Source organism: Telmatherina bonti, assembly GCF_933228915.1.
Source record: "Telmatherina bonti genome assembly, chromosome: 9".
In the NCBI taxonomy this organism is placed as follows: Eukaryota; Metazoa; Chordata; class Actinopteri; order Atheriniformes; family Telmatherinidae; genus Telmatherina; species Telmatherina bonti.
In genome coordinates this window covers 6,423,641-6,446,953 of record NC_136627.1, presented here as the reverse complement: position 1 = coordinate 6,446,953, position 23,313 = coordinate 6,423,641, and the positions used below count along the sequence as shown (strand labels likewise).

At 40.6% G+C, this 23,313-nt stretch overlaps 1 protein-coding gene across 1 annotated transcript in view; it reads right to left on the bottom strand.

The window, feature by feature from the left end:
• Positions 1-23,313, bottom strand: part of LOC306760686 (alpha-2-macroglobulin-like protein 1) — a gene marked incomplete at both ends in the record, with an annotated part of 56,619 nt that overhangs the window by 2,959 nt on the left and 30,347 nt on the right. Inside the window, 11 exons of the mRNA XM_079246651.1 lie at positions 130-235; positions 318-386; positions 473-563; positions 1,763-1,881; positions 2,148-2,360; positions 4,499-4,686; positions 4,761-4,923; positions 6,635-6,709; positions 7,110-7,266; positions 10,454-10,529; positions 11,263-11,436. Coding sequence (XP_079102777.1) covers positions 130-235; positions 318-386; positions 473-563; positions 1,763-1,881; positions 2,148-2,360; positions 4,499-4,686; positions 4,761-4,923; positions 6,635-6,709; positions 7,110-7,266; positions 10,454-10,529; positions 11,263-11,436 — 1,431 coding nt within the window. The remainder of the gene's footprint in view (positions 1-129; positions 236-317; positions 387-472; positions 564-1,762; positions 1,882-2,147; positions 2,361-4,498; positions 4,687-4,760; positions 4,924-6,634; positions 6,710-7,109; positions 7,267-10,453; positions 10,530-11,262; positions 11,437-23,313) is intronic.

Sequence of the window (23,313 nt, the reverse complement as noted above, 5' to 3'; positions counted from 1 at the left end):
TAGTTTGTTACCTGTAGTCAGCACCGTGTATTCTGTCTGAGCTTGGTTACCTGAGTGAAGAAACAACTAGTTGAAACAATGTGAAATTCAGCTTGTAAAATTAAAACTTCAGCAGATTTAGGGATTTACTTGGCTGGTAGGAGTCGTAGAGTATCGCAGTTGCTGGTTTGAGGTTCTGCACTGAGTTGTGCTGTACGAGCACCAAGCTGTGATTGATGGTTACACCCTTAAAAAACTGAACAAACAGGAACTCAGATCACATCGCTGGCAATTCATTCAAGCATCATGCATGATTCAGTGCTCTAAACTCCTCTCACCTCATCGAAGTACACCAAGATGTAATCCTTCTTGTCTTCGACATAGTTCACCAGCGGAGCTTCCTTGAGCTGTGAGAGGACAACATCCAGCTGCCTTATTACCATTGTCGCTATGACAACGGAGACTCTTTCCTAGAACACCTCTGTTCACTTACTTTTACCAAAGACTTTGGGTCTGCCTTAAATCCAGACAGCAGGTCGAGTTTTAGGATCATCATGTTTGTATTTTTCTCTTCTCCGCTGTATCTGTAATGGAACATTAAAAATGAGTTGATCCATCAGGAAAATGACAAACTGTGATGTTGGCTGCCTTTTGTTTCATTATAATGTCAAGGTCCACATCCTGGAAAGGATCCATCCCTCCATCCAACCTTCTGCTGCTGATTTTCAGTTAAGCTCTTGAATTAAACCTTTTATTTTAGTTTTCCTTCTGTAGCAATGGCTTCTTGACAGCCAAGTTGCCATGGAAACCATTTCTGATGAGGCTTCGGACAAGAGAAGATCAATCAACTAAAGGTCTTGATGCATCTCTCCCGGTTCGGATCTTTGCTGGATTTGTTCCTATCTCTTCAGAATATCACTTTCAATGAGCATTTCCATTACACCTGGAATTGTGCAAAAACTAAATAGTGCAATAAAAAAATGCTAATGGAAACACCTGCATATCGAAATAAGTCTCAAATATTGCAAAAAAAAATTTATGCTATCAGATGCTTTGATAAGAGGAATATATCACAAAATGTAATGGAAACATTTATGTGTCTCCAAATTTGACTTGGGTTGGCATGACCAGTTCATTTCCAGTAAAGATACTGCAGTGTGAAACAAACATCAGCAAATTTCAGAGTTGTAGAAAATAATATGAGGGAGAGAAGCTTCGAAAAGCCGTTGCAAATTCTGCATTCTGCATCAACTACAAAAACCTCAAAACAACGCTGCATGGCTACTTTGCATTAGCCAAAATTCTTGTAAAATCTCATCGGTCTCACAGATTTTATGAGAACTGAGGCTTATGCACTCAACACTGGTCAATGGAAACACCTGCAAATTGCAATTGTTATAATAAATAAATTATTCTTAGTAATTAGTCAAAACTTATAAATATCGCTTTTATTTTGTGAAAAAAAATGGAATGGAAACACAGCTACTAAGGCCTAGATCTTCTTATTTTCTCCCAATATGTCCAGTTTCTTACATTTTACATTTTCTCTAAGTCAAACTTTCTTTGTTTCGTCTATTCATAGACATCTATAGGATGCAGATAGAAATAGCCAAAGAAAAACTTTGAACTACTGATCAAATTTACTTTAAAAGATCACCATAAAGTTAAATGTGGATTGGATGAGAAGCAACTCCTGCATGTCTCACATTCATCCACTGTTAGGTAATAATATGCTGAGAAACCTTCCTCCGTCACGTGTGTTACCACAGAGATGATTACTTACAGTGATGTGATCTGCAGAAGGACTTTGAGTCCCTTGCTGGTAGAGACAACCTCTGGTCTGACCTCCAGCCTCAGACTGGTGACATCGGAGGGCGTCGGGATGTTGTAGCGAAGAGAAACCTGCAAAACAGGTAACCGAGGATTCCAGTTTATGCTGGCAGGAAAGTGGTTTCTTGATTATTTATCTATTAAAGCCTAATTTAAAAAAAAAAAATTTAATTCCCAAATATCTTCCATCATTTCAAATGTAAAAGAACAGGTATTTAAATGGCTGCACTACTGCAATAAAATAATAGTTTAAGTTATCGGAAAATGTTTTCTCCTTTTTTAAATAACAGAAATAGATGTCAGTCTTCATCTGAAACAGGACCTGGACAGTCACTGACCTGCGCTGTGGCACATGCAGTTCCTTTTACTTCCAGGACAATCTTTCCCTTCAGATAGTGCAGCGTCTTCTCCTGGTAGAGCAGTTTGTTGAGCGGAGTAACATCAAACATCATCTGGCCACTGGGAGACCGCACCGTCACTGTGCTCGAACCCTCAGGACTGAACACCAGGGTGGAGTAAAGAGCCAGAGCCTGAAGAGCCACCACCGTGTCCTACATCACAAACACAAAAACGGAAATAAACACAATTCTGTAAGAGGATAAATAAATAAGCTACAAAGTTCTAAGTAGAAAACCTGCTGTTTTAAAGCCTAAAACTTTAACTTCCGAGTACTATTTACATCAGACACGTAACTACTACAAAAGTCTATCAGGACATAATGCATCACTGTGAGGATAAATGGATAAATGTATATATGTGATTGGTTTGTGAACTGAATTATCTTCTTTTTATAGGCACAACGTATCCTAATGGCACAGGAAAGTGAAGCTAAAAAGGGATTCTTAAAATCTAATTTAACCAAAACGCACATTTTTGAGGATAAAAAATTCATCAGTTGTGAAATTATCTTCAAAAATAATCACAAGCACACAGACTAGGAAAATATGAGGATGCCATGATGAGTTGTAGAAGAACACATTGACTGACATTTTAATAAAGATTTTAATGTAAATTTTAGTAAGTGTGTTAAAATATGTATACTCAACATTAAAGATGAATGTGGACAGAGTTTTCTATGTTTATTGTGTTTTCAGACAGCTTGCAGATAAATTGCCAGTGTTGAGCAGCACAGCTAACATGCAGGTGACAAAAGAAATGAAGAAGAAGAAGAAGACACATGCTTGGCATTATGGTCGTCGATGAGAAGACGGCCCTGTACAAAAAGTTTGGGAACCACTGATATGAGGGATCATAAATGGATAACAACATATCATCAGCACAGAATGATACAAGATATTCCTCTTTCTCAATCTTAATACTTTCAATACTGTCACAAGATCTGATCATTGCAGCTAACTGCTCTATACAAATGGCATAAAAAGGCAAGCGACATCATGCAGTCTTGTGTCTGTAGATTATACAAATGGTTTAAAATAATTAATACAACACTCTTAAAAGAGCCAGTGACGAAACTTGTTAGATAATTTACATGTTTATTTATCTGGGAAGAGGTTTTTTTCACCTCTACATACCACCATCTTGGTCTTGGTTTGGAGGAAAATGTTTGAGTGACAGGATTCCAAGGGGCAATAAATATTATTTCATTGTCCATTTCCTCAAACTTTTGTCCATACTACATGGTAAAAAAAAAAAAATTTTTTTTTTTGCAATTTCAGTGATTTTACTCACTGAGCTCAATAGATTAAATTTCTTTTCTGTGGTTGACCATATTTTCATTGTTTCCTTTATCGAATAATTCTTGGTCTTGAGATCTCTTTGTTCTGCTTTTGTTGTAAAGGGCAGTGATTGTAAGGACATCTTCAAGGAAGCTCTTTTTTCCATTTTGACCAAGGTCTAAGCTTTGCTTCTTTGATCTGTATCAGACTTAGTTTGCACATTCATGATACCCAAAACAAAAGGGACTCTCCGAGCAGGTTGTCTAGGATTCTAATCAAAAGGGCTTTTGTTAATTTACCCCTAGTTTAACCGATTTGATTTCACTGCTAGCCGACCGTGGGCACTCAGTCTGCAGGCTTCTTGCCTTTGTTGCTTTAATGCATTTGTCTTTTGCACTTTCCATCAAACATCTGTAGCTTCATCATTTTTTAATCCAAAATCTCCAGTTGTCTCCTTATTTTTAAAATGTACTCTTTTTTTTTTTTTTGTTTAACCTTAGTTAAAAACTAGTTTTTATTGGTTTTTGCAGAAGCCACACATTCTGTCTACAGCTACAGCATGGCACTACTGGAAGTCAGCCATTGTGGTTTAGGTGTTATTGGCTATACAGATCCTTGAAGGGTAGTATAGCCTCTACTGGGTAATAAAGTCTATGTTTCTTTATGAGAATTTCCTTTTCACTTGCCATCGCTATGTTGTTTATTGTCAAAAACAGACTTAGAAGTAAACTCTGAACTGCCCTCTAGTGCAACCATGCTAATGCCAATGTGTAGGGAGTATGTGGGCAGTAATGCTTCATGTTTGAAAATGGGTGTACTATTTGCACACATAAAGAGAGTATAAATATACACTAAGCCCTTCTCAGGCATTACATATCATTAATGGTAATTCATATTACCCATCGTCAACTGGACAGTTTTGTATCAGTAAGGCTGCTGAAAAATAATTCAGCAATACAATCAAGGGGCACCAGAGCACCAAGAAATCATAGAATAAAAGTTTGTTGTAGTACCTGGAGGGAGGAGAAGCTTCCATATCGATTCTGCTGCCCAGTCAGCCACCTAACAATGCTTGAGGAGTAGCCCAGGTCCTCAGCAGAGAAGGGAGCACTGAGTTTGGCAATCAGCACATAGGAGGTGATTTCCACTGCCAGGGAGTCTGATGTTTCTGCTGCTGTCTGGGACCAGTGGATGAGACCCCCTGAAAACAACCATGCAATTAGTTAGATTCAGAAATCACAATTTGTTATGATTTACATCACAATGATCACTCACCCTCTCTTATTGCCACTGTATCGAGGTGTTGCAGAAGATAAGAACGAGTCTGCATGTCCCTTCCCAGCGTGAAGACGTATGCTAGCAGAGCGGTAGTGTAGGTGTTACTAAGATCATTCATGGACTCTCTGAGGCATGAGAGGCTCTTCTTCACCACAGAATCCTTTAACATGTTAAAAGAATAACAGAAAAGATTGAATATTTAATAGGTTATCAACTGAGGCTCAGTTGGCAGAAGTGACCAGGCCAGAGGCACAAGGGAGACTGGTCAAAAGGGTAGACTACTCCATAAGAGTGGATGCTCGGAAGAGCTGATGAAGGACTGAGGAGTCACGTTAGACAAGGGTTCCTTATTCTACGTATCCACAGCTAGCAGGGTTGACAAAGCAGGAATCCTTTACAAAGTCCAGTCTGGGCTCTGACAGCTAAGCAACCAGAGGTCCAGTGATGGAGGGAGAAGGATTTTTCACAGAGGTGGCCAGATGTCAGACTAGCTGAAATCAAAGTGGAAAAGCCAAAAAGGGCCTTTTGAACACAGAAGTAGGAACAGATCAAGGAGATACAAGAAGAACAGCAGCCTTGTACCTGTCGAAGCAAGGCAAAACCATCTGGGCTGCACAAAAATTTGGAGGTTAGGCTGTTTTCTTGGACTCCCTAAGAGACTCTGCAAGGTATTCCCATCCAAGAACAGAAACAAGTGTTGCTTGCACACCACAACAATGTCAATTTGGGATCTTGCATGAAGGCATGAACCTGGGAGGTAGTGTGTGGAGTTGAAGCACTTGAAGTCAGGGCATTGTTGTAGGCTGAGGTTTATGAAGCAATGAGAGTGTTGAAGGCTAAGAAGCTGCATCATGGACTGAATACGTTTGTGGCTTATATGCATGAGTGGGTTAATAGGCATGGTGTAAGAATGGTGTAAGAGATAAAAGCCAAAGCTCAGGAGATGAAGACCATGGCACAAGATATGAAGGACCACATGAACCGCATGGAGTGGACATTGGTGCCATGAGAGTTTATACCAACTTGTGTGTGGACAGCATCGTGCCAACAATAACAGTGAGCTTTTTTCAGTTACAAACCTCTGACCACCAATGACCTGAAAAGCTACAAACATCAAGAAAGAAATCTACAGGGATGGAGACAGAGAGAGCTATTGACAAAAAGCACAAACAATACAACAATATGTGAGATGGTACAGAAACACACACTTCATCTTGATCTTTAACATCTGGAGGAACAAGAGTAAACAAAACAGTGTTTGTGTCCCAGTTCCCTTGTCTCTGCATTTGGATCCACTTCCCCACCGCCCAACCTGACAGTTCGTATCAAGGGAGAACAGGTGGAGGCGGTGGAGGAAGTACTTCAGAGTTCAGCTCGACAACATACTGGTCCGGAAATGCAACATGGAGGCATTTACAATCAAGGACAGAGCAGATACTGCTATTTAAGTTAGTTAAGATCTTTCAGTGTCAGCACCATGTTGTATATCTTCTGTAAGTCTGTTTTGGAAAGTGCAATCAGCTTTGCAGTATCTGCTGTGGCAGAAGCATCAGAAACAAAGACTAAGAGAGAATGATAAAAAAAAAAAAAAAAAAAGCTTGTTCTCTGCAGGTCAAAACGATGTCTTCTATCTTCTTCTTTCTTTATTAATTATCACCTTTTCTTTTTGTAGAAAAATTGAACATTGAATTTTAGCCTGGGATAAATAAAGTACGTTATTTTTTATTTAGTTTTACATTACAACATAGTTTGCTTTTTGTTCCAATAAATTTACATATTTTTCAAAGTTGCTGAATGAATTATTTTGGAAAAACATTCAATTTTGTAAAACATAAAAAAGTTTACACAAGGTAAGAAAAGGTTTTACTTACATCTGTGGACATGTTCATTTCCAGGAAGGCGGCAGTGATGTAAGCACTGAGTGTTACTTCATCAGACACACCACCCTGGAGAGACAAAATGTAACACATCTCTCCAATGTATGATCACTTTACACACAAAAATCACTAATGGTTGAGTTTCTTGATAGGTAAGTGTGATCTGCAAATGGCAGATAGGTTTGACTGGTAACGGCTCAACCAGGAGTCCCAATAATGGTGCTAATCTGTTACAATAATTTTGAGAGGAATCATCATAATGCAAATTGTGAACAATGCCGCTATCATTTACAGCTGATCTATGAATGACAGTCTCAGGCCCTATAAATCATCTTCTCAACCATTCTTTAAAAAGATGATGATTTAAGTGCCACAGCAAGTTTATCAATGTAAAAAAGAAAAGTAAGCAAAAGGACAATAAAACACACAAGCAAACAAAATCACAGGATAAGAAGATCTGTCACTTCACCTTCATTTTATTGTTGAAGAGTTTTCCTGATTTTCTGAAACAGCCATTTCGTTGTTGTTGAAGTTGCAGCCACGTTCTGGATTGATTAATTGTTGTGGGGTCAATATAAATGAACGACTGAGCTAGGAAAAAAGTCTTCAGTACAAAAGCAGTGAGCCTGTGAAAAACCAAGAAAAGTTTACCTTTACTGAGTTATGCTGTCAAGCAACAAACCAAAGAACAAAACATGATTGATAATTAATGTGAGTTAAGCAAGTGGATGCATTTGCTTGAGTTAAGCATTGGATGGGAAGGAGGGGGGAGCAGGGGAACTTGGGTTTTTGCTTTAATTCATGATTTTTTTATTTACTTGTTTGTCTATTACAGGTGCTCCTAATTATTGCAAGCTTCATTTTACTGGTAAAGCCACTGGATGTTCTCTGTTGTGTGTCTGACTCGATTGAACTTCTGCTTTTCATCTGTAGTATTTTATCCTCTCTCAACGCTTTTTTTCTGCACATAACATCAGTCAGACCATCATGCTTGCTATGATGTTGGAAAAGACTAATTTTCTTTCTTTTTTAAGGCTCCCCGGATCTGTAGATGTAGTTCCTCCAGCATGTCCTGGGACTTCCCTAAGGTCTCTCCAGAGGGTCTCCTAACAGTGGAATGTATCTGGAATACCTCATCTGCAATCCATCCAGGGGGCATCCAAACCAGACGCCCATGTTACCATATCTAGCTCTACTGGATGCTCAGGAACAGCAGCTCTACTCTGAGTCCTTCCCAGATGACCAAGCTTCTCATACTGTCTCTAAGGGACAGCCCGATCACACTCCGTGGAAACTCCTTTCAGCTCTTCTATTCATGATCCACCCACAGCTCGTGACCATATGTGAGGGTTGGAGCATTGACTGACCAGTAAAACAAGAGCTTCACCTTTTGATTCATCTTCTTTTTCACCACAACAAACCAAAACAGAGACGACATTGCTGCAGATGCCACACTGATCTGCCTGTCAGTCTCCCATTCATCCTTCCATCTTGCCCAAACACAAGAATCAATCAATCAATCCATCATTCAATACTTCCATCTTGCCGAAGCACAACAATCAATCAATCAATCAAAACTTTATTTATAGAACACTTTCATAGACCATACAAAAGTAATGTACAGGTTAATAAAATAAATTAACAATAAAAGCTTGAATAAAAACAGTTAAATAGACAGTATATGGAAAAAAAAAGGGGCCTAGTAGTCCATCATGCTGCACACGAACTCAGTGAAAATGGGCCTTTATAGTTTATTTAATATTGTGTTCATTATAAACAATTTAAAGTGAGCATAGAAGTCCAATAATGATACATCACTCAGATTTCTCCAAGTCACACCCCTTCAGATCTCACTGTCATTGCCTATTTAAGTATTTAAGTCCAGCTGAATAAGAGCGTCCCTGGAACGAGCACATATAACATATAAACTACATCATACAAGCTCTTTCTGAGCCAGAAAACATCTTGACTTTTGTGTAAATACTGTGGACCGATGACAAAACAGCTGGACTTTTAGAAGGTATGTGTCCCAGTACATCTGGCATAAAAGTAAGACAGCATTTCGGAGAAGAAACAACATTAATTTATTTATTTTCAAAACTGCTTAGTTCATTTCTGGTTTGTAGTAAAACTGGAGCATATCTCAGCAATCATGAGGCGAGAGGCAGGGCACACCCTGGACAGGTTGCCAGGTTGCCAGTCCATCACAGGGCAAACACACTTGTTGTGGTAAATAGAACTATGAATTCCACACGGTGAATGGCCAGTCATCTGTTCATGACCATAAGCTGAAGTACGTTTCTGCATGACATTGAACCAAAACACACCAGCACGTTCACCACTGAAGCTTAAGAAAAACAAAATTAAGATTTTGTTGTGATCTAGTCAAAGTGCTGACCTGAATCTGACTGAGATAACGTGGTTCATGGATGAATGTATTTGAATTACAACAATTCTGCAAAGAAAACAGGCTAAAATTCCTCCACAATGCTGTAATGGACTCTGTCCAGCCAATTAGCGCCAACACTTGATTGCACTTGCTGCTGTTGAAGGTGGGCCAACCACTTATTAAGTTTAGGGGGCAATAGCTTATAACTTTTTTATAACTTTTTTACAGAGCCCGTAGATTTCTGAAGAGCTGAACTGAAGCTTGATGAGCAGTTCCCATCATCACCATCTTGGCAGCATCACACATGTCATCTCTCCCGAAAATCAGGCAAAGAGGTAGAGCAGTAAGGGGGGTTGTGAACGTTGGGATGGATGATTGACATCTATCAAACTTCGACCTGCCTGTAGATAAGAGCTATCTGAGCTAACCTGGAGCTAACAGGAGCTAACCAGCTAATGGAGGTTTGCGGGTTCAAGCTAAAGCATGCAGTTAACCCGCTAAAAACTATGGTTGTGCTATATTCTGCCTTCTTGCAGCAAGATATTGAGTACCTGTCAATCAACAGGATACACCCTTAATTATGCAGAATGAAAAAAATTATGCTAAATTTTGAGATAAAATTACTTCTAAACGGAGGAGTTAGAAAAAAATTCACTCCCCTCCACAATTGTCATGAAGGTAAACCTGACATATTAAATGTTATTTGTACCAGGCTGTAAACATGTTTATTTCTGCTGTGAAGTTGGTCTTTTTAACATGGGAGTCTATGGGGATTTGCTCTGTTTTGGAGCCCCTAGTGGATGAAATGGGAACTGCAGTTTTTGGCACTTCCACATAGGCTTTGCTTTAACTGCTCAGAAGGGTTGATGAGTCTATTGTCTCTTGGCTCGGATATTGATAACTAAAGCCTTGATTTAAAAACTGCATTTTGTGCTATCTATGTCCAGTAAGTTTGTTTTATGATATGGAGCATTTAAGTGTGATAAACACGTCAAAATAAGAAATCAGGAAGGCACTTCTTCACACCAGTTTAACCTTAGGATATCCTTTTCCAGGAAAAATGGTGACTTTCGTGATTTCTACACGTTGGATACAAACCAGATGTTCTGCCAAACTACATAATTGTAAATGTCATGCTGGAGAAAACAAGAAAAAGCCAAAACAAAAAATCTATATTAATCAGCATAAATATTAAGTTTTTAATTTTTCTTCTACTTTTTCATGTTTTTTCTGAGACTTCAGAGTGTAGTTTCTCTACATAATAGTCATGTTTTATAGTAGTCATAGAATCACTTTGTCTGTAAATCTATTTAAATCTCTTTACTAATGTCATGCTGGAAGCAGCTGTAGCACAGCTAGTTTAACTAGTATGTCAGGTATGTCATGAAAAGGATTTGTTGTGTAATGAATATAAATATTTTCACCAGGTGTTCCCCGGTCCTGATCCAAACGTGCTGTATGCCCCTTCTTTATCCTTGTAGTTCAGCTGTCTTTGGTAACCTAGACAACAAAACAGAATCAGTACCACATCGACAGCACTCGTTGGCTTTAACCCTTTGATGCATCGTGTCCATTACAGTAGAACCTATTGAAAGGCTGTTTTCTAGTATATTTATAAACGAGGATAGTATTTATCACTTCAGTAGACATAAGGAGAGTCACCCAACACACTGCCACACACTGAAGAATAAACTAGTATAGTATGAAATTTAATATGTACACCTACATATAATGACCAATTTTACCTCAGTGATGAACAAATAATAAAAAATTATAGTAGTAAATTTTATGGATTATTATATATATATATATATATATATATATATATATATATATATAAATATATATATATATATATATATATATATATATATATATATATATATATATATATATATATGACATTATTTTATAAATACTAACTATATATTCAGTCATTTTTATTTTATTTTCTCGATCAGTTTGTTTTGATTCACATTGAAGACATTGACCCAATAAATTGCGATATAGTGCCGAAATCACACCAACTGTTATACATCGTTACTCAGAATGTACTCAGTGTTTGCAACAATGGTGGCAAACGAGCAAACTTATGTGTTGAAAATGAATAAAAATGGAATGGAGTGGAATATATTTATTATAATGTATTTACAGCTAAAACAAATGTTTATGCCATGAGTTCTATCATCCCTTATAGTCAGAATTCCTTCTAAGAAGATGAAAGAGACTTAACCTGTCAGGAAGTCAGATGCCTTCACCCTGATGGCTACGGTCAGCTGCTTTGTGTTCTTTAGGTAATGGAGGATGTAGATGTTGGTGGCCAGAAGAGCCACATTCTGCTCTCCACAACCATGCGGCATACTCAGCAGTGCATCCAGGTTCTTCAGGGCCCGACCGAGGATGTCGCCTGGACAAAAACACAGACTTAACAAAACTGGACAAGTAATTTACAAGACTTTCTATTTCAGATAAAACGTAATAAGGGTCTGCAGGGTGGTGTGGTGGTTAGTACCACCACCTCACAGAAAAGAGGTTCATGTTTTTCCTGTGCATGAGTGGGTTCTCTCTGGTATTACATTACTCCTGTAGTCCAAAAACTTGCATGTTAAGTTAACTTGTGTCTAAATTCCCCTTGAAGAATGTTTGAGTGGTTGTTTGTATTTCTGTGATAGACTGCTGATGTGTGTGTTCAACTTGGTTCTTAAAAATATCCGCAATTCCAGCAGATTTCCCATCTAGTCCTGCTTCAACACACCTAAATTAAATTAAATTGATCCATGCCTTCACCCTGATGAAGGCATGGATCATCAGGGTGAAGGCCTGATGATCCATGCCTATCAGGTACTGCACAAACACTATTAATTTGACTCAGCTGTGTTAGAGCAGGGATACATAGAAAACCAGTTGTATTGCAGACCTCGTAGGACCGAGCTGAATACCCCTGGTCTAGAACTTATTCTGCCTTTCACCTGAAAGCAAATTAAAATAAAATAAAAGTATAAAACAGAGTTGTTCTTCTGCTGCATTTCCTACACTCAGCCAGTTACTTCAAACTGTTAAGACTTACATTAGCTGATCCCTCCTTTTGGAGTTGAAACCTCCAAAAAGAGGTGCTTCTTTTACAAAAATACTTACTAATGGAGCTTGTTATGCATTTCCGTAAACATGTTATACCGTTTTATACCACTAGGTGGTATCAGTGGAGAGTTCTGTCATATAAAAATAAAAGACAGGACAGAAGAAGTGTGCAACAGCCAAAGTGGTGTATGTGTTGCTCTATGTGCAATGTAATATTGAATACATATTGGCACTATTAGGTGCCTACATAATATAAATTGGCGACGAGGTGTGTCGTCCAAAGTCATCGGTTGTGCAAGAAATGCCGGTATGAGTCACGTTTGGATGAAGACGAACACAGAGGACAGCTAAGCTAATGAGCTAACAACAATGAGCAGCCCTGCCGCTGATAACGCTGACGCTTCTGTGAATCTAAACGAAGGCAGACACATTATGGCTGGAGTGATCGGTCATATGGATCCATTTGAAGAGGCCGGTGAACAGTGGGCACTGTATATTGAACGTTTTGAGCACTACGTGTCCGTTAATGACATACAGGACCCTAAGAAGGTGCCCGTGCTGTTCAGTGTTATGGGGCCTAAAACATACGGGCTACTCCGCAGTTTGGTAGCTTCCACCAAGCCTGGTACGATGAACTATGATGCTATTGTTGCTGCGCTGCAAGCCCATTTCACTCTGAAGCCGCTTGTTATAGCTAAAAGATTCTGGTTTCAAGGAGAGGGAGAAACGGTTGCGGTGCATAAAAGACTTTCTGAACATTGTGACTTTGGTGCTTACTTGGAAGACGCACTACGAGACCGTTTTGTGTGTGGATTAAAATGCAAAACTGTGCAGAAGCGCCTTTTGACAGAGAAAGACCTTATCTTTAAGCAACTGATATTACTGTATCGGCTGAGACGGCAGCAAGCAATGTACAGCAGTCAAGTAAACACGGTGCTGCTGGAAAGAGGAGAGAGATGCCGCCGTTGTTGTAAAACTAATCATACTGATGATAATTGCTGGTACAAAGACTGAGATTTTTACCAGTGTGGGAGGAAAGGCCACACAAAACAAATGTGCAGAAATAAAGGCAAGAGCAGCCAAGACAGAAATCATAAACCTAAAAGATAGAAAAACTGAACTGAGAGGTAATGTCAAAACAAATCGCAATGTCAAAGACAAAATGAAAAAGATTCATCAAGTTGAGGCAAATGAAAGTGAAAGTGAAGAGACTAAATCAGACACAGATAGTGATTTGGGACTGTATATATTGTCTCAAAAAGAGAAAAAAGTCACGTATATCTGTAATGCCTGTAGTCAATGGAAAGAAAACAGAAATGGAATTAGACACAGGTGCTGCTGTGTCTTTGGTTCCTTATGAACAGTATAAAAGAGACTGGAGCCAGATTCCTTTGCAACCCACTGATAGCATGTTAAAGACATACACTGGTGAGCCACTGGCACCAGAAGGAGTCATTAAAGTACAAGTAGATTTAAATAAGCAGTGTGCTGTTTTGCCCTTGTACGTGGTGAAAGTTGATGCTCCCCACTGTTTGGTAGGGAGTGGCTGAGAGTTATTAAACTGAACTGGAGCGATTTAAAGACTGTATATGGCATTGAGCAAGGATAAGCTGACAATCTAGAGACTGTGTTAAAGCGACACTCAGCTGTTTTCTCCAAAAAGTTAGGCACCATGAAAGGTGTTAAAGCCAGATTGACCCTAAAACCTTACAGTGTAGCCAAGTTTTGCCCACCGCGTAACGTGCCCAATGCTCTTCAACTACGAGTGGAGGCTGAGCTGAAACGCCTGACAGAGCTTGGGGTAATCTCACCTGTGGCGCATAGTGAATGGGCTACACCTGTGGTGCCTGTCAGCAAAAAGGATGACACAGTGAGACTTTGCTGTGATTTCAAAGTCACCCTCAGCCCTGCACTATGCGTGGATAAGTACCCAATCCCACGCAATGAAGATTTATTTGCTTCTCTCGCAGGAGGGCAACACTTTAGCAACCTAGATTTATCAAATACTTATCTACAAATAGAAGTTGAAGAGAGTTCTAAAAAGCTGCTAACAATATCTACAAAAAAAGGACTATTCCAGTTCAACCGCTTACCTTTCGGCATAGTGTCATATCCTGCTTTATTCTAAAAGGCTATGGACCAAGTGCTTGTCGGACTGCCACAAACTCATTGCTCTGGACGACATCCTAGTCAGCGGTCCTGACATGCAGGCGCCCCTCAAAACTCTGGATGCTGTCCTAGGCAGGCTAGAGGAATATGGCCTGCACCTCAAGAAGGAGAAATGGTTATTTTTCCAGGAGTCTGTGGAATGCTTGGGCCATATTGTTGACGCAGCTGGGCTCCACAAGTCACCGGAGAAGATGCATGCTATTGTGGAAGCACCAGAGCCAGGTGATGCCAGTCAACTACGTTCCTTCCTAGGGATGCTGAACTATTATAGACACTTCATGCCGGATCTAGCCACTGTCTTAAAATCACTGAATGAACTGCTTAATAAAGAGAAGAAATGGCAGTGGACATCAGCCTGTGAGTCAGCGTTCCAGAAGACTAAAGCACTCTCAGGAGGTACTCACCCACTACAATCCTGACCTGCCTCTTTGCCTGGCTTGTGACGCTTCACCATATGGGGTAGGCGCTGTGCTCTCCCATGTGATGCCTGATGGTGAAGAAAAGCCGATTGCCTATGCATCCCGAACTCTCAGTAAGGCAGAAAGAAACTACGCTCAGATTGAGAGGGAGGCATTAGCGATAGTATTTGGAGTTCGCAAGTTTCATCAGTACCTTTGTGGAAATGACTTCACTCTACTCGCTGACCATCGCCTGCTAACCACCATTCTGAGTCCATTGAAAGGCACCCCATCCATGGCTGCAGCTCAAACGCAGCGTTGGACATTCCTCCTGTCAGCACACAACTACACCATTCAATACAGGAAGGGTGCATTACATGCCAATGCTGATGGACTTTTGAGGTTACCGCTCCCGCATGCTTCTGTTGAGAAACCAGGAGCAGTAGAGGTATTCTACACATCACAGTTGGACACTTTGCCATTCAGCCACACCAAGATTAGACGTGACACCATGTCTGACCCCACTTTGTCACGTGTCATGGAAAGGGTCACTACTGGTTATTTTCCAGCTGCTAAGGACACAGATGAAGAGTTGTCACCCTATATTCTGCGTCGCCATGAGCTCACAGTTCGACAAGGATGCGTCATGTGGGGTGTGAGAATTATTGTGCCACTCAAGCTGCGCCCCCATGTTCTGGAAAAGCTACACTCTGCACATCCAGGTGTAGTGAGGATGAAGAGCTTAGCTCGCAGTTATGTTTGGTGGCCCGGCATAGACTCTCAAGTTGAACTCAAAGCAAAATCCTGCCACTCATGTCAGCGTGTACAAAAAGACCCTGCTGTAGCACCATTACACCCGTGGATGTGGCCATCCAGTCTGTGGCAAAGGATATATGTGGACCAGTCCTTGTGTGTGATTATAGGAAGGGGGAGGATAAGTGGACACAAGGTGTTGTGATGGAGAAGACTGGACCAGTGTCATACAAAGCGATTGTTGGAACTCAAGGACTGTGGAAACACCATGTGGACCAGATGCTGACCTGCCCCGAGTCAGTGCCCCAATAGACTGTTGTGAACATCCCTGTGAACCCCTCAGGGTTTCCTCAGAGTGATAGTTCCACATCTGTTACAACTAATACATCTCATAACAAAGAGGACACTAATCAAGTTCCCGAGACCTCCGCTCAACCAAAAGCACCACCTTCGGATATACCACGCAAAGAACCCACAGAAGTAGCAGAGACTGTTAGACGTGATCTTGTTAGGATTACAAAGCCACCAGTACGTTACCGTGATGAGTAAAATACCAAAAGACAGTTCTAAAGTTAAAAAGAGAATATGTAAAAAAAAGAAAACGAAAAAAAAATTATCTCTTATGTTCTGTTAAAAAAAGTATATAAACATAATAGTAATTTTCAGTTATGCTAAAGAAAATGTGTAGTAAGGACAACATATCTTAGCGGGAAGGAGATGTTATGTAAACGTTTACCTAGTGGTATAAACACGTTATACCGTTTTATACCACTAGGTGGTATCAAGGAAATTGATCATTTATTACAATGTGATATGACAACCTTTTTTTGACTACTACATTCTGGTGTCCATTAGGGGTCAGAAGATAAAACTCAGATTGTGTTCAACGGGAGTTTGAACACAGTTTTGTAGCGGAATAGCCTCTACAAATTATGAATTTATTAATTACCTCGGAGCACCACTCATCACCTTTAATTAACTTAAAATTCAGGCGGATGAGACACCTGAAATAAACTCAATTCAATAAACAGTCTCACTTCCAAGGAGTAAATCCTAAGAACGAATGAACCAGAAATCGTGCATTCAGAAATTATGACAATAACGGATGAATTGATTATACATATTTATTTACAATGATGGTAAACATACAGCAGTGAAAATGAGCAATGATGGAGAGATGTTATTGGTGAGATGGTATGATGAATTTGTCAACATGGAATTTCATTTATAACATTAATAAAGAACGCTGAGATTAATTAAATGAGATGGAGCAGGAAGAAACTGGTTGGAATTAAGCAAATAAATCGGGATGATTATCTTACTTAAATCTTTGACAAGAACGTGTTCAATAATTCTAAATTTGGATAAGAATTCGAATTTAATTATTTAATTAGAATTTGAATTCTTATCCAAATTTAGAATTATTGAACACGTTCTTGTCAAAGATTTAAGTAAGATAATCATCCCGATTTATTTGCTTAATTCCAACCAGTTTCTTCCTGCTCCATCTCATTTAATTAATCTCAGCGTTCTTTATTAATGTTATAAATGAAATTCCATGTTGACAAATTCATCATACCATCTCACCAATAACATCTCTCCATCATTGCTCATTTTCACTGCTGTATGTTTACCATCATTGTAAATAAATATGTATAATCAATTCATCCGTTATTGTCATAATTTCTGAATGCACGATTTCTGGTTCATTCGTTCTTAGGATTTACTCCTTGGAAGTGAGACTGTTTATTGAATTGAGTTTATTTCAGGTGTCTCATCCGCCTGAATTTTAAGTTAATTAAAGGTGATGAGTGGTGCTCCGAGGTAATTAATAAATTCATAATTTGTAGAGGCTATTCCGCTACATATAATGGTGCCCCGTGTGAGGCAAGAATTCGTTAATGATCAGAAAGTGCATTCAAAAATTACGGAATTTTATTTTATTATTCTTCTTTGTGAAGCGCGCTGTGCTTAACTGCATGATACTGTTCCATCTGCCGTGTAAGCCGCTGGGGAAACGGAGAACGCGTGTTCTGTGAATGATCTCTCTCTGGGAATTTTTATACACTTGGTAAATGTTGTGCTTAATTGTTGGTGAACTGGTGTCTTTACGAATAAGCACCGGATGTGATTTGTAACTGTTAGTCTGCCAAACTGCAGACATTTGCATGCAAACGCGCCAAGACGCGTATCCAGGCCTGAGCAGAGTGAATTGGGTGCGGAATCCATCCAGGGTCATTCTGCTGGGTTCAGAACCGGCTGTCCTGCGTGTTCCAGGCGGTTGCTTTCTGTAACTCCACTCCTATCCTATCGGGGGAAGTAGCTAATCCCCACTGCGATAGAACCGGTCTCCGTAAGCAAGGAGCCGGTAGGAGATTTGTTAATTCCCGTTGCAGCGTAATCCTGCAAACGGATGTGATTGTAGCATAAAGTGCTGATATTTCCCCACAGAAGGGGGGGAGAAAACTCCAGACGGAGTTTATTTCGCTGTTTGATTAAAGCGCAAACAGGACAGGAAATTCCTGTTACCTGCCGGTAAAACCCGCAGGCGCACTGTGTTGTCCCGTATAGCGGGAGATATCTGTGAAAAGCGGCAGACCGTACGGTCCGAGCCGAGTTGAAACGCCATTTGAGCTGTGCTGTTGGTTTGTGAATTGTGGGACAAGAAGTCCGTGAAATCTGTTGTTTGTGGGAGCGAAGTGAAGCTACTTCGGCTGCCAGTGACAGACTGACGACTTCTGTAGCTTGAGGACACCTGTGGGGCGGTCCTAAGCGTGTCATCGGTGACGCACCGTCACCTCTTCTTTTGGGAAAACCCCAATTGGTTTCGTGGTACATTGCCGCCATAGTGTGGCGACTCGTGGTAACTGCCGAACCCTTCGTACATTGCGTAAAGACCGCGCCATCGCGTGGTGTGCTTGTGTGTTGCAACTTGTGGTCAATCTGGAGAAACAGTGACGCGACTGGCGACCTGTTGGCAGTGAGACTTAAAACTTGACTGAACCCCGCCGTGGGAACCTTGTAAATACCGTGAACCCGGAAGTGAATTGTATGTACCGTGGGAAAGCTGTTGTGGCTTGTGTTTTTAGCAATAGCTGCTAAGCTGTTGTAACTTGTGTTTTTAGCAATAGCGGCTACGCTGCTGTAGCTTGTGTTTTTAGCAATAGCTGCTAAGCTGTTGTAACTTGTGTTTTAGCAATAGCGGCTACGCTGCTGTAGCTTGCGTTTCTAGCAAGAGCTGCTAAGCTCTGTGTTCAATGTTTATCCTCAACTATAATAGCAAAGGTTGAATGATTGTACAGATAAGCATTTAAACAGATTAATCCATTTAACTCATGTGCTTTGCTTATGTTTTCTTATCACATGGGTGGTAAAATAGTCATAAGTGGAATTGAGTGGAGTCAAAAGTAAAAAGAGGAATTGCCTTTTTCAAACTGTTTTGCATTTTTCTAGCTTAATTTTGTTATTGAATTTTCAATCATACATAGTGTTTAAGAAAACACAAGTGCATTTAACCCCTTGTTGGAAGTTTATTATTAGTTGTTTACTATTAGTAAGCCCACATTAAGAATATGTAAATTTGCTTCTCAAATAATTGCAGCAATAAGTTTGTGTGATAACTATTTAACCTTGTGGCTTGTGTATCAACTAAATTTTGTGATTTTATTTCCTTTGCTTAGATAACTGAGATCAGCATAGTTGTACCTTATTACTGTGGCATACCTCTCAGTTGGTAAACCACTGCGAAGATTGTAACGCTAATAGGTTAAACTTAGATATCAGTAGATCTACCAACATGAGTTTGACAGGTAGCTTAGCAGGTCAAAGCGAATCTCTAGAGGTAGAGAAAAGGGCCTTGTTGATGCTAACCGAGGAAGTTGTGCCAGGATACATGACAACAATCCTGGACACAGAACCCACCAACCTCCAAACAATCCTGAATGGATTAATTGGTAAGGTGGAGGGAAAAGTACCTAATGGCAAGGCACTTACTGAAACTCTTGCAAATTTTTCAGTTGTGCTCTTCAGCCAATTAAAACATGCTCAAAACCTGATCAATCAGGCTTCAGTGAAACTCACTGCTCAGAAGCAAGAAATTTCACAATTGAAGGAGGAAAAATCCACTCTTCAGCAGAAGCTAGACTTTACTGATATGTCAGGACAGCAGAACAAAGTCCAGATCCAGCAGATAACTACTGAACTTGCTACTTTGGAAGGTGACAACCAGGACTTAGAAACCCAACTCAGAGCTCATGAGGAAGGAAAATACACCATTCTGGAGTCCACCCAGAAAATTAAAGAGCTAAGTGCAGACTTAACTGCTTATGAAGAACATCTAGGGTCAAAAGAAACTAGGATTCGTGTTCTTGAAGAACAGCTAAGTGAAGCCAGGGTGATGTGCAGAAGTGCTCAGAATCAATCCCAGGCGCTAAACCGCGAACTAAACCGCGTCAAAGCAGAAATAGACTCCCAACGAATAGCGAGACTGGAGGAGTTTGAAGGGTGGAAAGACCAACCCTCTGGTCCAGGCCCTGACAGATTAAGCCCAAGTAATCCACTCAGAAGTGAAGGCAGAATCTCTGGTGCAATCAGAGGAAATGCCTTACCAAGACATTTACCCATGGATGATCCTTTGGGTCCCTCAGACGCTGAACTAGCTAAGATAGCCAAAAACATTAATAAGTTTGATCCAAATCCTCAAACTGCTAATGAGACACACTCCTTCTTACGAGAAATTGAATTCCATCTGAGAAAATTTCCTCATGCTTCCATTAATGACAGAATATATCTGATCAGACTGTCAGCCAACAGAGAAGTCAGTCAGTTCCTGGACAGGCAGCCAGATTCTGTTATGACTAATTATGAGATGCTGTGTAAAGCCATGGAACAGGAGTACTCTAGTGATTTGCCAATAGCTGGACTTGCTGCAGCCATGTTAATAAAGCAGGGTAGGACAGAAGCTCCGCAGGAGTATTACCACCGGCTAAGAAAAGCGTATTTTGGGTGTCAAAATTACCCAGATATGGAATCTGATTTGTCTTTCCGTACAATCTTTGTACAGAACCTACACCCAGGAACCAGTAGACACCTAGGTGTACTGGGAAATCCAGCCACGTCCACAACCCGTCAATTACGGGAATGGGCGGCCATGGCCTTCCAGAAGCAGAGTCAAATGAGAGGACCTGAACAAACAGCAGTACTCAGCCTAGACACTCGACACACCACACGTGAACTTGAGGGAACACAGAGCTACACTCCTTGGCATGATAACAGGAGAAGAGGAAAAGGGAAGAGATCTCCTCGGTACAGTCAGAGACAAACAGGGTCTCAGCCTAGATGCACTAACCGAAATCCACCCCAAAGGGAAGCTCAGAAACCCTCAGGCAGGAATAAATTCTTCCCACAGCAATCTGGGCAGAATCGATCCAGAAGTCACAGAGGTGGCCACAGAAACCCACGCATGCAAGGATTTCTTAACTCAGACAGCTTTCCACCACTTCCAGATGACTTCCCAGGTAAAGACCAGAAGAAATATGGTCAGGATTTCCAGAGACCTGCACACAGAGTCTCTAAAAGGAAGCAAGTAGTTAATGCAGAAGACATTGAGAACTTAAAGACACTTATACGAAAACTTACAATGACATCTGAGGAAAAAGTTCAAAATGTGTCTGCAGTCGGCGGTGTGAAAAATGAGATCAAGAATCCACCTGAGTTGATTCTTTCTCCTGAAAAGCCAAAAGTGAAAATAACCCACAACAGAGTAAACCCTGGAAATGACAGTCACACAGTTTCTGTCCAAGCTCCAGGTGTGAATGCTGCAAAGGGGGGGGTCGATGATTCCCCCACAGATGTCATGGTAATGCAGAGTGACCAGATGCAGAATGAAGCTGCAAAGGGGCCAGGTCCACAGTTTCTCTGTAGTCTTACTGAAAGGGGACTGAGTAAGAAACCATATCTCCCAGTAATACTGGAGTCCGTTTTGGAAAGCGATGCTTTGATGGACACAGCGGCTGATGTTAGCCTCATGTCAAGCTCACTTTTCAAGGAACTGAAGTTAGCAGCCAAGCAAACCAGCAGACGGCTAAAACTTCAACCCTGCGAGTTGGAAATCAGACCATATGCTAAAGGAACAACCACTCTGTCCTCACGAGTGCTAATCCAAATGACAATTGGGCCCATGACTGTAACCCATCCTGTGTATGTATCCGCCGTGAATACATTTCCATTGTTGATTGGTAATGACCTGTTGAAGAGGTTTGAACCATTGATTGACCTTAAAGGCATGAACTTATTTGCTCAGGTCACACAACCTCTGCCCTTCTTGGACCCTCATCTAAAAGAGTTCAGTTGTTTTGCTGTCACCATGACAACCCAGCAGGGCATGACATCACCAGATACCGGTCAGCTGGCTGAGCAGAAGCCACAGATCCCAGCTGAGCATTCTCCAGAAAGGTTTGGAAAACTTGAGCTCAGTGACTCCCCACGTGGTGGTGACGAACTGAACTTGGTGTCTGACCGATCCTCACGGCCATTCACTACTGATCACAGATCAGTCAAGCAGACTCAGAAACACTGGACCGGATCACATGCAGACAAGCAGTCATCTGTGACCTGTCAGAGCAAACCGAACCAAAGCCAGACGCAATCTACAACTAAGTGGTTTCACAGAAACCAGAATAAATCACATAAAACTTTCTCCATGGGACTAGTCGGAGCCAATCAGATCTCTGAAAAATTTTAATCAGGAAGATAGAAGAAGGAGAGATTAAATCAGCTCTCCAGAACTCGTGGAGACTGAGATACGGCTAAATTGTGGAAATTGGTCTTGGAAGTGTGTTGAACTAGTGGAAGAATTCTCCTCTGCTTTGGAAATTTTGTGTTTGTTTAGGATACAAGAGGAGGGGGGTTATGTTATTGTAATCTCTGTGAAGGCACACAGGGTCCACTGACCAGTCATAAAACACTAACACCCTTGTCTGTCTCCTACTAAAATGTTCCCTAACCAACGTTCGCTGGAAGTGATTGTGTGTTGAATTCCCTACGAGAGATCCTCTTATGAATATTACATCACCGTAACTTCGCATGGGGGGGAAACCTCGTTTCTATAACTAACCCATAACAGCAAACCGTAAACGTGAAATGCAGAGCGTACTTTCATGTCGGAATTTTTAAATTTAAATTTTTTTTTTTTTTTTTTTTTTTGTTTGTGCGTTTTCCAACTGATGGTGAACCCCACAGAATGGTTGGAACCTAGAAGAGGTGTAATCAGTTAGACTTCCCTATGTATCACACATGAAAATCCTATAGTGATACAATTTTAATTGTTTCCTTATTGCATGTTCTTTCCCATATCCTTAGTATTCTTAGTGAATAAAGTGAATACTCTAATAATGAACATTTAGTGATGCATGATTTAGAAAGTAATGAAGCTTTATCCATATAACCAGAGTAAAGTTAGTTGTTAAACATTAAAACTTTGATGTACTGGAAGACATCTGAATGGTCTGAAATCAGATCCTGCCATCTACCCCGAGATGGATGACTCCTGGAAGTTTTTTTTTCTTCTGCAGCCGAAATTCTTCTTGGTCTAAAAGAAATTCGTCCGCAAAGGGGGGATATGTAGCGATCTTGGCCTCCCAGGATTAAAAACATTCAACTGGATTAAACAATAGTTGTTATTTCTTTCTCTGCAGTAAGACTGATCCACACAGGACGAGTAGAGAGTGACCATTTGACCCAAGAGGAGGGGTGACACCCCGAGATTTACACCTTTACTCCCTACAGAATGCAGCTGTGTCAACACGAAGGATTAAAGCACATCTAACAATTTATGGTCGCAGGTCGGGGAAATGCCGAGAGTCGCATCTGACCAAACCCTGGTTCTT